The sequence below is a fragment of the Ammodytes marinus genome (genome assembly GCF_949987685.1).
Source record: "Ammodytes marinus genome assembly, chromosome: 13".
In the NCBI taxonomy this organism is placed as follows: domain Eukaryota; kingdom Metazoa; phylum Chordata; class Actinopteri; order Uranoscopiformes; family Ammodytidae; genus Ammodytes; species Ammodytes marinus.
The window spans coordinates 27,674,479-27,688,635 of record NC_137217.1 but is presented as its reverse complement, the minus strand read 5'-3'; the positions used below and the strand labels follow the sequence as shown (position 1 = coordinate 27,688,635).

Below are 14,157 nucleotides of genomic sequence, written 5' to 3'. Positions count from 1 at the left end.
TAATGAGCACATCCCGTCACTGAAGCACACATATTACATAATATTATTAGTGGGACACTGTTGTGGTTATTGGGACAGTCCGTCCAGCCCTACAGCCCAACCTGATTGGACAAAGTTGAACAGTTATTTTAACCGTGACCAGTTCTGACAACAGTGTCCTTTAAACTGATCCATTCAAAGGGGGGACGAGTCAAACAAGACATTTGTGTCATAAAATTTGAAAAAAGCAAGTGAGCAAAAGGGAAGATAATGTCACTTTCACCTGTTCCATTTGTTTAAAGACACATTTCTCTCTTTGAGTCATGATCAGTAAAGCGATACTATGTGTCACCTTATTACAAATACCTTGGAAAAAAGTGACACTCCATTAAAAAGACGTGACATTTCCCAATCAAATGAGATTGTTCAGCCGGCTAACATCATTTAAAAACCTTGACAACAATAATGTTACGTTTATAGACTATAGGCCTACATGTCAAGTTTCAAAGCTGTTTTCACGCTCTTAACCTTGTTAGCTGTGAGGTATAGTTTGGAGGTCAAAACATGCAAGAAACATATTTTTTTTGTATCTCCTCTTATGTAGCACTATAAAAGATTCACCCATCCAGCCTCCAGGTGCCTCCTCAATACTCAGTAATATATTGATATTCCTTTAGCATAACAGCATTGTACGGTGGGAGAGTGACTTGAGGGAAACGACACCTTGTCATCTGGCATGAGTCAATTGCTTCTGAAGCTTGTCTTGAGGATATGACTAAAGACTTGGCTCCATCTGCTGGTCCCCAGCTGATAGCCTGCATGACTAGATCTGATTTGATTAGCCGCCTCGTCTGACACTTTAAATCTCAAAAGTATACACAACAAACCACGATACAGTGAGGTAATACTGAAAATGAACTGGAACATACACTTAATCTTCAAATGGTTGCATTTTGATCTTCTACATTGCATTCAAGAACAGAAGTCATTTGCTGTTTCCACTATCCAAATGCAGTAGTTGTATGTAATTTTAAAATGAATTGAACTGCTGTCTGGGCTAGCTACCGGCTAATCAACCCCAGTGGTGTGATATAACAAAATACAGGTGTGTACTTCACTTGAGTACCTTACTACATTTCAAAGAAACATTTTCTACTTTTTACTCAACTACATTTATTTGACTTCAGTAACAGATTACATTGTAACTGCCCAACGGTTAAACAAAGTAGCTGCACCTTGACCAAAAACAAGGCTAAAATTCTACCTACAAATTCAAACATTGGTTACAATAATACAATTATATGATTCAGTAGACTTGCAAGGATCGGTTGGTCAATCGACTAAAAAAATGAATTATTATTGTGATAATAGAGAAATTGTCATTTTATTGGACAAAAATGCCAAATGATTGCTGGTTCTAGCTGCTCAGAAAAGGGGACTTGCTCCTTTATATTTGTCATACTGTGCATGAGATTACATTTTACTTCTTTGGGTTTGGAACTTTTGGCCCGACAGAAAAAAAAAAGGATAAAAGTGGAGTCCCCTTTAGGCTGTGGGAAATTCAACACAAGGTTTATTTTTTCCTTTTCTATAGACGTTAGTTTCAAACCTATAATACTCACAGGGGCCATTCTACTGCATTATCACTTCTGCTAATTTAAACACGTTGGTACATTTAGCCAATTATATGCTACTTAGATACTTTTACTTAAGTGGGAATTGTTATCTGAGGACTTTCCTTGTTTCCCTTCCTAATGGAGTATTTTAATATTGCAGTGATGCTATGTTTACTCCAGTAAAGGCTCTCAATATTTCCATCATCCCACTGATCAGCTACCGTCTCGTGACTGTCATCAGTGTCAATTCTGTCGGACTGTGTCTTTCTGGTTGACAAAGTGTAATGCTGTGCCTAATGCGGTTCATAAAACGGCAGTAATTATAGAGATATTTTTTCTCAAGTTTTTCCTCAAGGAAACTCATCTGTTCAAGCGTGGTGTTGTGTTAATGGTGTACCCATGTTGCCTGGGAGGAGGAGGCATTGCCTTAAAGACTAAACTCAGGGAGCAAAAGTAGAGCGTGTCTGATTAACAGTAAGCTAAATTTAAAGTCATCCCAAGTTCATGCTGTGACACTCCTCCCACCCTTTGTAGCCGACTTACCCTAAGAGTAAAACCTAAAATATTAATATGAAAACACTCATCTTCAATAAGTAATGGTGAAACAGAATAACTTTGACCAAAAGCAAAACTGTGACTTCACATCCACTCTAAGGGAATATCTGGCTTCTGTAATATTCTAGTCTGGGAAAGATGTTTTTGGTACTGCAACAGTGAATGGGTTGCAAATAGTCTGCAGTCAAGGGAGTAAAACATGGCTTGTCCTATTTCCAGCTACACTGCCAGTGTGCAAACGCCAGAAGAAATAATAGAAAAGAGATGGGCAACACAGGCCACTGGCACAAATCTAATAAGAAAGTCACCGATCTATTCTTTAAGTTCCTTTGTGTGCAGGTTTGATTCCTTGTGATTGGGTTTGATGTGGCCATGAATAAAACAATAAACAGATCATTTGTGGCCACAGACAGACAGTGCCTCTCTCCCTCTACAGTCACAGTTGTCTCTAGTTTAAAATAGGAGTCACAGTGATCCCAGGTGTAACAGTGACAGAACATTGTGTTATATTGCATCAGTTTTATTGACATCATCATACCGGGTGTTTTCTGTGTTTTCTGATCTATTTACTACAAATCACATTTACTGTTCATCACCCTTTAAACTTTTTGTAAACCGTGTTTCTGTTGTACAGACGTTGACATAGTTTGCCTACAGGTCCAGGCTGTCCATTGGGTTCCATTCATTTCAGAATGAGATGAAAGTGTTTTAGCAGACGTTAAAATGTGCAAATACACTGGTAAGGGTCTTTCCACTGTTCCAATAATTCTGCGCACAGGCCACAAATGATAGCAGTGAGATGCTTCCATTGTTTCAATGCAAATGCTGGAGAAACTTGAACCTTTTCTGACTAAGACCTAGTTATCTGACCATTTTAACACACATGTAAATATAGCCAGCGTCTCTCATCTTCGGCCATGTTTTTTTGTCACATACCTCCACGGGGGGCAACGATGCAATTACCGGTCCGCCTCCTGCCACTGGACTCGAACCGGCCGCCCTCCAGTCCCCGCCCCAGTACAAGAAGGGGGTGGAGGAGAAGGAGGGGGCGGGCGAGCGGGGCAGGCTGAAGGACAGAGAGGGGGAGAGGGGCAGCGAGCGGGGCATCGGGGGCGTGCTGGGGCATTGCGCTTTGCAGACCATGTGCTGCTTTTGCTGCTGCTGCTGGTACAAGGCTAGGGAAGGGGAGACCGCTAAGGGGAGGGGGAATGGGTGAGGCGGGGTGCCACTGGCCCTGCGCCCACAGGTGTGCGGCGGGGCAGGGTGAGCGGGGAGGGAGAGAGAGAGGGAGGGAGGCAGCGAGCGAGGCCGGGAACAGGGGGGGTTACTCACGGATTGTCGGAAGGGTTGAATGGGGGCAGAGGGAGGGACCTCCATGCTGGGCTGCTTCCCCGTGGCTATGCTCTTCCGCCGGGCGCGAGGGTCTATGAAAAGAGAAGAGAAAGAGATGAGGTCCACACAGGTTAAATGCTAAGACATATCAGACATAGCAGTGCGAAAATAACTGTGGTGCCCAGACACAGGTAGAAGCGAGAGGATGTGGAGAAAGTAAGACAAGGCCATTGTGGAAAATAAACAGCTACGGGAGAGAGCTGTAATTGACAAGTCCGCCTCGAGGAATGATAGAGGTCAAGGGTGAGCGAGGCAGAAATAAGACTATGTCGGGGTCGCACACCCATCCACTAGTACTGCCGCCGCTTTCATTGCTACACAGGCACACACACACACACACACACACACACACACACACACACACACACACACACACACACACACACACACACACACACACACACACACACACACACACACACACACACACACACACACACACACACACACACACACACACACACACACACACACACACACACACACACACAACATCATCTGCAGAGGAAAAAAGGTTGACAAAGTGGGCGAGAGACTACTGGAGAGATAGATTTTCTGTCTGGACATCAGATGAGGTGAATTTTAACAGTGTGCATATGTTGAAAGGATGGAAGAGGGGATGTCCCGTGGGGAAGCGTGAATGGAGAGGAGTGAGCATTAAACAAACAAAGCACTTATTGACTTCCGTCCACGATTCGGTGCCTAATGCACTGAGTCAGTAAGGGAATAAACTCCTGTTTTACGCTTGAGTGTAGATGTACAGTTAAGAGAACACAGGCAACTAAACACAGGTGGCCTGGTTGACCTGGTTGATCTTTTTACCCATCTCAGCAACAACAAACTGCATTAAAAATAACACATAGTTTGCATAGATATACTGTAGTTCAAACAAGCCTTCATCTTCCCAAATCCCTTGTCCTTTCAACGTCATAAAAATCAATGAAGTGTCAAAACTGTACATCAGTCTCCACAACAGTGTGAGTAAGGCAACCTCCCGTACATGCACCCTATGATGAAAGTGGCTTTCGAGACAGTCACAAATAGCCGTCGGGCTTCACAGAATTACACAGCTTGCAGCGCTTCTAAAAATCAATAAAACATTTCGGCCACAAACTACATCTCTGAGTGGCTCGTACAGTAAGAAATTGCAAAATGACGGTAGACTTCTAAAGCAAAATAGCAGATGATAAGGTGTGGCTGCCAACATGGATTATCCTCCACTAGTTTGTTGATGTTTTTAACGGTTAAACTTTTACTTATATGAATGTATGTATATGTTTATACTGTACATTTTATTGTTCAATTTTCAAGGTATTTTAAAATCGTATTTATATACTGTATCTAAATGGAGCACTTTCAAACTGCTTCATTGCTGTGGCAAGTGTGTCGTTACAAAAATAAAGAGGTCACACGCACACACATAAAAAGAAGCAACATGATCGCTGAAGCCTAAACAAAACCTGCAAAACATACTTCCACATTTTGTTTAAAGTCTCAACAGTTATGTATATCTATATCATGTACGTTGAATGATTTTTCATCTTAATAGAGGCATGCCATTGACAGGGTTTGGAGGGATTCAAAATGAAATAGATGTACAGTACGGAGGTTGAGCATGGACGTTTCATATCACCCAGCAGTCTAATATCTTTCCAGCTTCTTTTTCTATTCCCTTTCTATACACACACAAAGTGCAGCGGACTGGCATGTCATTAGCCTTGAAGGTATGTGGTGTGAGCTTTCATTTGATCCAGAGTGGAGCCTTCATTTCTGAGCCAAATTTCATGCTAATACTTCCAATAGTTGTGTCAGATATTTCAGACAGGCTGACGTTACCACCACTAGAGCCCGCAGCCAGCCAGCACGGCTCAGAAAAGGGAGTTCAAACAAGGTACCAGCTTTTGACTGAGCAGTGAAGACTTTAAGTTATGAGAAGTGCAAATTTCCACCAGATGAAGACATAGCCATCCCTTGTCTAATAAAGCCAGGGTGACCGCCCTGTGTAGAAGCCCTGATTAGATGATCATATGCTTGGTCACAGAACTCCAGCGAGACCATATCAAAGCCTATACTTTACATATCTGCACATTTAATTATTTCTCTGTTTCCTTTTCATGTATTCAAGGAATAACCCTGGTAACACTTTACAATGAGGGTACATTCATTTAGTGTTATCTAATACGTATACTATTCTTTTTATTAATTAATTTACATTAGTTAATGCTTAGTTATTGGCGTTTAGTAACTGCTTATCAAGCATTAGCTAAGCAGTTATGTATGATTAGTTAATGCTTATTAAGCATAAACTAAACATTAACAGTTAATTAATGTACCCTTATAGTAAAGAGTAACCAGCAAAACACAAGTTGGTTACACTTGTATGTGATCATTCCAATTTCTTGTATATAGCTATCCAGAATTGCAGCCTGACTATGTGTGTTGTTCATGCTGTCTGTCTCCAGTCTCTCTCTCTCTCTCTCTCTCTGAGCCTCTTCTGACACACAGTCACACTAATACTCAGACACACACCTCTTCTCTTCTCCCACGCAGCTATTTTACATAATTCAAATTGTGCATTTATCCCTCTACCTCTCCACAGCCCGTGATCTCTCTCTCTCCTTCTCTCTCTCATTTTCTTTCTCCTCCTTGCACCCACTACTTGCTTCAGCAGCAGCCTCTCCTCAGATAGAATCTAGAACCCTCCATTTAATACCTTTATCTGTATCGCCCCTTCTCCCCTCACTCTCTTTCATTCACCTGTCCAAATGGCAATCTTTTCAGCACAAAACCTGTCCATCTCGCGGTCTGCAATCCTAACATTTTAGCCAACCCACCGCAGGGAGGGAAAAATATGACCACAAAGAGGGTTTGTCACCCAGCCGAGACATCAAGCAATGCCAGTGTCTCCTTGCCCATAGCCTCAAAACTATCAGATCAAACTAGGGTATATTAATAACCATATAGATGAAAAGCATATAGTGCTTTTCAAGAACTCAATGTTGCTTATGCTGGCTGGATGACTGACGGCTGGTGGAGGAGCCGTCTAAATTAAATCTGAGAGAGTACGGTTCTTGTGTGAAAGGGTTACCGAGAAATCACAGTAAGGGTGACTCTACTTCTAGCTCCATTAAAGGCTGGCAAGAGCAGTTTTGACAGTTGATTGTAATTGTATGAGAAGTTAATTTCAATCTCAAAATGTTATATTGTAAAAGGGTTACATAAGCGCTTTTTCTAACAATAAAAAAGATTCAGGAATATGACACACAAATGATTTAATTTTGTCTCTAGGGACATTTTACAAGAATTTCAAGTCACTGATTGGAGTTTTGGGCTATTCACTTAGGAAGCTTTTCCTTCCAATATTCTTAATTTAGCTGGCGTAGCTTCAATCACCCGCTCACACTGACTACTCACAGTTTGTTAGGTGTGTGTTACTCTGCAGGAAGTGTTAGCTCACAACAATCATCGTGGGTGTTATTCTGTTTGGCTGGGAGGTTACACCAGATTTCTGTTTGAATCATAACTGCAGCCATTTCAATTAAAAAGGCCTCCGAACAGTGATATCAAGATCCACCTTGGAATATATTGTTTCCCAATACTAATTAGTTTGTCCTAGTGGTGCAGATTGTGCCAAAAAGACAAAATGGTGATTTACGTCTCAGTAGGCAAGGGACAGCGAGATCAGAAAAAAACAAGCCGTCTGGGAGTTGGTGTGCTGTCCTAACCCTTAGGGGGGAAAACACATTTTGGTGGCCAATGTGGAAGTCATGAGATTGAGAGAGAGCACATGTTTGATTATGTCCTCCAATGGAGGGTTTCATTGGGGCAGGATTATTTTATTTCTGCTGGAAATCAACCAAGTCTTTGTCTGTTTTAGCTAGTGGCAGCTGTTGTTGTTGTTGGCCTACTTTTTCTATGTCTGAAAGTTTATGTGTGACACTATGACCTATATGTCTATGATTTTCGAGTCATTCGTCATGAAGCTGAGGTCGGATCTCATCATATTATTTCAACTTTAAATTTTTTAGCTGCTAAATTTTTTAACGGCGTTGTTGCTCCTGCACCTCGCCCCACTTTCACTGCTCCAATAATTTCAGCTCCGGTGCTGAATGTTGAAATGAATATGTCTGGAGTTGTTTTATATTAGCAGTATAGAGTATTCATTAAAAGTAGCAAACACACACAAAAAAAAACAGGATACACCACAAAATGAAAAAAATATTTGGCCTAAACTGGCGACTAAAAAAAATCGACTCGAAAAATTGGAATTTGGTTTACGGTCCCTCTAATCACTGATTTTTTTTAGATTAAGAAAGTTACAAGATAAAAAAAATAATAATAATCCAAACGAGACATAAAGCCTCAGAGAATATACTGACTGCCATGCTGGAATAAACAGATGGATAAATGAATTTTATAGAAAGTTAGAGCATGTTGTTTAATTCCCAAGGGATCCGTAAACAGCAGAACTAAACTCTATGATGCTTACTATTCTCAAGTGATACACTGTCTTACTAAGCATTATGTTTGTACAGAGCCATTTGCAGTAGTTTGTGTTTACATTATATTTCATTCAGGAAGTGCTGAGCAAGAGTCCCCTGCGCTGTCAAATTCTTAATCTCCAAAGAGATTTTGAGGCTAATATAACATACAATACTAATCGTGTCTCTTGTAATTTAGTAGGATTGGCCACAGAGGGCAAAATACTGTTGATTTACAGTTTGTAGATAAATCACAAGCATAATTTAAAGACACACAGGAGCACAATAAGCCCTTCAATGCATCTTCATGCCTTTAAACTCCCTGCACTGATATTCCTTGCAAACATACAAGAAAAACATATGTTTGACTGCAACAGGACTGACTTCAGTGTTACCGTCCATAGCTGTGCATGATATTCATCTAACTAATTACCAATTAAGTATATTATTCATTCATTTAAATATTAGTTCATTAAAGTGAACATATTGAATAATGCTATTAATGTGCCAGAATTAGCCAAAATACTTGTTTTCCTGTGGTTAGGTGGACAGATGTTAAGTAATGTAATGAAGTCACCCTGCAAAAATTATTAAAAAAGTTCACATGCCATGAGAGCAATATAAAAAGGGAATATTAATGTAAATAAAGATAAATATAAATATGATGATGATTTTTGAAATGAAGTTGTTGCAATATCTTGAAAGTCTATAGTCCGACACAAACATTCTGCTTTAAAACATGAAATAAATATGATATTGACATAAAAGGCCTTTGGACAAGATTTGAACCCAGAATGAAGAAGTCACATGGGTCTGGGAGGCCTCTATATATTTAAACATGCACCTGGGCTCACTCCACATGCTGCATTAGCTCTAATTTGGTTTTAGAGTAGGCGCCGAGAGCAGATTTCGCATACTGGAAAATTGGTACTCTTCAACTTGAATGCAGACCAAAAATTCACTTCTCAAACATAACATGCCTTACCTGCTTCTTTTTACACTTATCACGCACAGAGTGGAGAAATGTGGTACGCAGTGTGTGCAAAGACATTCAGAATCACAGTATAACTCATCTGATCCACAGTCTTTATGGAAGGATGTTAAATTGAGATTGATGGAGTCGGCAGGTTAATAAGCGGAGGAGCATTTTAACTCAGAAAGAAATGGCCTGATCGTTGTCCTTGTGTCTTTCTTTGTCAACACCTGCGTTCTCACTTTAATGGTTGCCTAAAATTAAGCAAAGCCATTAGGCTTTAGCTTTTATTAAAAGCCTTCACAAAAGCACAAGTTTGCAACGAAAAAAATAAGACTGGATAGGTCCATTTAAATCTCACTCTCTCTCTCTTTTGATGCCAACCCAGGCTCTGTGTTACGTTGCCATGGCAATTTTTTTTTCTTAAGGATCTTTTATTTTGAAACATACTTTACAATGGAGCTTTGACTAGAGAATGAGAATACTTGGGTATTTGTGCACACATTTTGGCTATTAATATTTTGCTGTATATACTACAAGGTAAATGCTTTACACACACACACACACACACACACACACACACACACACACACACACACACACACACACACACACACACACACACTGAACAGAGGAATGTGTTAGGCAACCACAAAAACCCTTGATAGATCACAGCAAATAATTGAATTGGTATTACTGTTGATGACTGACAATGAAAGTATGAAGGCAATTGTTCTTGAATGTGCTTGTTGAACCTGTTTTAAAATGCCATTATGTAAATATGGTTTGGAGATGTTGTGAAGGCTTGAATAACAGACTTGAACAAAGCAGCCTGGCTGAGACACCGTTATGTCACAGGAGATAGTGGTTCAGTCTGGCTGGGGTCATGCACAGGTAGACGTGCTTGTCTCAAATATTCAACTGCTTCATAAATCATTCATGCGCTGATATAACAATAGTTCTTGTTGCTCTTTCTGACTATCACTGTGTTGAAATGTTATTCCGGCTTGTGAGAAGATAGTCAGGTGGCAATTTAAAATGTAATAGATAATGAAAAAGAAAGAAAGAAAAAAGTGTCTCGCCCAAAATCCTTTGGAATAAACTCACAGATCACTGTCATCCCAAATGAGACTCAATTATGATTGTGAAATTCACTGACACGGCCCCATTTGATAGATTTTTTTTTAGAGAATTACAGTCCTACGACATAACAGCTGTCAGTAATGATTCAAAAGACGATATTTCATGATTCATAATTTCTATTTACTGTTGAGACTGAGAGTAAACTTTTGAGTGTCCTTTTAAAAGGGAGTAGTGAAAAAATGGGAAACGGATAATGATGTTTCATCATAGCCGTTTGCATTCACACATGGTATTATGAAGGGGCTCTCGTAATCTTGATTCTGGACACGTCAATATGCAAATTAAGAAAGTGAAGCTTGGGTGAAGAAAGAAAAAAGAAAAAAAGTCAAAAAAGAAATAGAAAAAAAAATATATTTGCACCTAAAGGATTAACTGATGATCCAAACATTGTTGTCAATTGCTTTTCTACATCTACATCACCTGATTTCATCGACTGGTTTGATTGGCTGTTTTTTTTCTCAGCCTTGGAGCCATAGAGAAAACCTTGAATCTCACACACAGTACAACACAGTATAGAAGGGGCACATGTGTTCACGTGTGCTATCGACCAGTCAGTGTGTTCACATGTTGGTGTGCATTGCCATGTGCTATAACCAACATGCGGAATGCTGCGCTTGCTCATTGTGAATGTAAATCTGATGTCAGGCTGAAAGCTGAAGAGAGAATGTGTGGGTGGCAACCGCTTCCAGCTTAGACCCACGGAGAGAGAGAGAGAGAGAGAGAGAGAGAGAGAGAGAGAGAGAGAGAGAGCGAGAGAGAGAGAGCGAAACACACACACCACACATACACACAAACACACACACAGTTAAAAGAGTAGGAGGGAGGGATGTAGACACACGCGAGTAAGAGGTTGGTAAAAAAAAAACAGCAAAGCAGCACAGAGTGTGTATGTGCGGGGGCGGTTGGTAAGTGTTCGTGTAGGAGTAGGTGGGACGGAGCGAGAGAAAGACTGTATGGAGTGAAGGCAGAAAGACAGAAAGAAGGGAGGAAAACAGAAAAAAGGAAGAGAGAGAAATGGAGGAAATGCATCTGGGGGGAGCAGCAACAAGAGAGGGTGGGTGTGCACAGAAGAAGGGGGTGTTGGATGGAGAGAAAGAGAGAGAGAGAGAGAGAGAGAGAGAATAGAGAGAGAGGGTGAACAACAGCAATAGATGGAGGCTGGAGAGGAAGAGTGGGAGTCTTAATAGCGCCGAAACGCTCAGGGCTTTTTGTATGTTTGCCTTTGTTATGATAGAACACTGGTTGGCTCCCTGTTTGCTTTTGATCCATGAACTGTGACTACAAATGCAACACAGTCTCTCTCCTGTGTTTAAAGCAGAGAGCAGCAGCAGCAGCAACAGTGGCTACATCGGAGGCTCGCATTACATAATTCTATGTATAAATGTTGTCGTCCATAAGCCCAGCAGGTAAAAGCAAGGCACTTAGCGCCGCAAGGGGTTCGTTCCTTACAGTAGCTACATGTACAGAGCATTTTTCAGCGTTTTTTTTTTTAGAATAATTCATCTGTATAAGTCTTGGTCTCTTGCTGAGCTGATAAGGCTCTCCAGTGGCTGCTCAATCCAATCTACAAAAGGTTAAATGTGTATTAGTGCTGAGAAGCGCTTGCACAGATTTTAAACACCGATAATGAATGTCTCTGAACAATGGTGTCCTAATGGACAGTGGTGCAGACAGCAACAGTATGTTTCCCTGAATGATACATCAGTGATTTGTAGAGTGTACAACATAACTGTGATGGTGGTGCATATAAATACAGCTGCATCCAACAATGATTATCATTAGTGATGAATCATATTTCAGTCCTTGAAATATCTGTGAGAAATCACAATTTCCCCCAAAAAAGCTTGAAATGTCTTGATCTGATCAACCAACACAACAAAACCAAAGTTTTGTTCAGATGATAAATGGTCTTATATACTTGTATAGCGCGATTCTAGTTAAACGACCACTCAAAGCGCTTTACACTTCCGTCACATTCACCCCTTTCACACACATTCACACACTGATGGCAGAGGCTGCTGCCCATCAGACATTATAAGGCTGATCCAAGTACATTGTTTGCCTCTCACTAAGCCATCCATACACACTCATAGGGAGCAACATGGGGTTCAGTGTCTTGCCCAGGGACACTTCGACATGTGGCAGGAGGCAGGGATTGAACCACTAACCCTGCGATTACACAGCCGCCCATCCGTTCAATCACCATGAGGAGTACTACTTGCTTGTACAATGTCTTGAATGAATGTGGAGGATCTTTCTTAAGTAGCATGAGACCTCAGATATTATACAGAGAGCCTGTGTTATGTACTTGAACTGTGGCATTTGAGAGATGTGTGTATTCAACCAATGAAAGACACTAGCAAGTTATGAAATGGAAATGTAGGACGCATTGTTTTTTAGGGCATGACTCTTTGAGAAAACCCAAAACCTCCTTGTTCTGTTTCAAAGGAGCAAACCTGATTCAAAATATAATTCAATGACTTAGCCTTGGATCAGAGACTCTCTCAAAAGTAGTGTATGTTATGATTTCCCAAAAGCATTACACATAAGTCACAGCATAACAAAAGAGGGCCAAGTTGAGGGGCTAAGTAGACATGAGGAGGACATGAATAACTGAATGATGTATAAGTGTAAAGCTCTTTACAGAAAGATTACAGCAAAAATAATGATGAAATAAGGACAATATGACATTATAATGACAAATTTGCTTTCCTATTCTCAGTTGGGATGTAGTTCTTAGCTAACAAAGTAATTGTTTTCTGTAACGTAAAATCATGAAGACCTCTCCAGTAAGTGCTGTAGTGGAGGCATATTCGTGTTACAATGCGGAAAAAGAAACCCCATATATTTAGAAAGACAGATGTAATGAATTGTTAATGAGAGACTGCACAGAGTAACAGAAGCTAATGGAACAGAGGTTAACCCAGACTTTATGGAAGTGCAATACTACTGTATATAGCTGGAGTACACCTTTAAATGATTAATCAAGTGTTGACTTGATAAATCCTTGTCATTGTTTTTGTTAACAACTTATCATTTCTTACCCGCATGCAAACCCTGACAAGAAAAACCATTGAACACTGAACAACACTTTTGTTTTTGCTCAAATTCTACACGAGCTGCAATCAAAGATCTAAGACTTTTTCTGAGTAGACAAAGGCATGCCTCAAATCAAGTGTGAATGTTGCACGACAACTGAAAGAATAAAATATGATACGATAATACTGAAATGTACAGTTCAGTTCACTGAAAAAATAAATGAATTAATAAATTCTCACAGTGAGGAAGGAGCACCGGCCAACATTCCCCTCCTGATACATTTTGACTGCTGATCACAAGTTTCTCTTCTCTGCATGAAGAGTACAGGAGCCAAGTTGGATAATAACCAACATTCTGGACAATCCTTTATACTGTCAAAGCCCATTTGCCTGGCAAAGGGTTTTTTGAATTTCAGAAACCCACAAGCCGCTAGTTACTAGTATTTTTCTACCCTCGGTGTATCTTTGAACAATCTAGATACATCACTCATGAAAAATTATAGGCCCATATCTAACCTACCATTTTTAAGTAAAATAATTGAAAAAGCTGTTTATCAACAGCTAAATAACTACTTAGCAAAGAACAACTGCTTTGATGTTATCCAGTCAGGATTTCGACAACACCACAGCACTGAGACTGCTCTGGTTAAGGTCCTCAATGACATCCATTTAAACACAGACAGTGGCAAAAGTTCTGTCTTAGTTTTACTGGATCTCAGTGCCGCTTTTGACACAGTTGACCACAGCATATTATTAGATCGACTAGCAAATTGGGTTGGACTTTCTGGAACTGTACTAAGCTGGTTTGAATCCTACTTAAAGGATAGAGACTACTATGTGTCAATAGGCAATTTCACATCTGAGCGGACAAATATTGAATGCGGAGTCCCCCAAGGTTCCATTCTTGGGCCTCTTCTGTTTAACATCTACATGCTCCCACTAGCTCAGATTATGAATAAGAACAAATTATGCTACCATAA

At 40.3% G+C, this 14,157-nt stretch overlaps 1 protein-coding gene across 1 annotated transcript in view; it reads right to left on the bottom strand.

The window, feature by feature from the left end:
• syngap1b (synaptic Ras GTPase activating protein 1b) overlaps positions 1-14,157 on the bottom strand; it is a gene marked incomplete at its 5' end in the record, with an annotated part of 121,118 nt that overhangs the window by 36,296 nt on the left and 70,665 nt on the right. Inside the window, one exon of the mRNA XM_080039749.1 lies at positions 3,483-3,574. Coding sequence (XP_079895875.1) covers positions 3,483-3,574 — 92 coding nt within the window. The remainder of the gene's footprint in view (positions 1-3,482; positions 3,575-14,157) is intronic.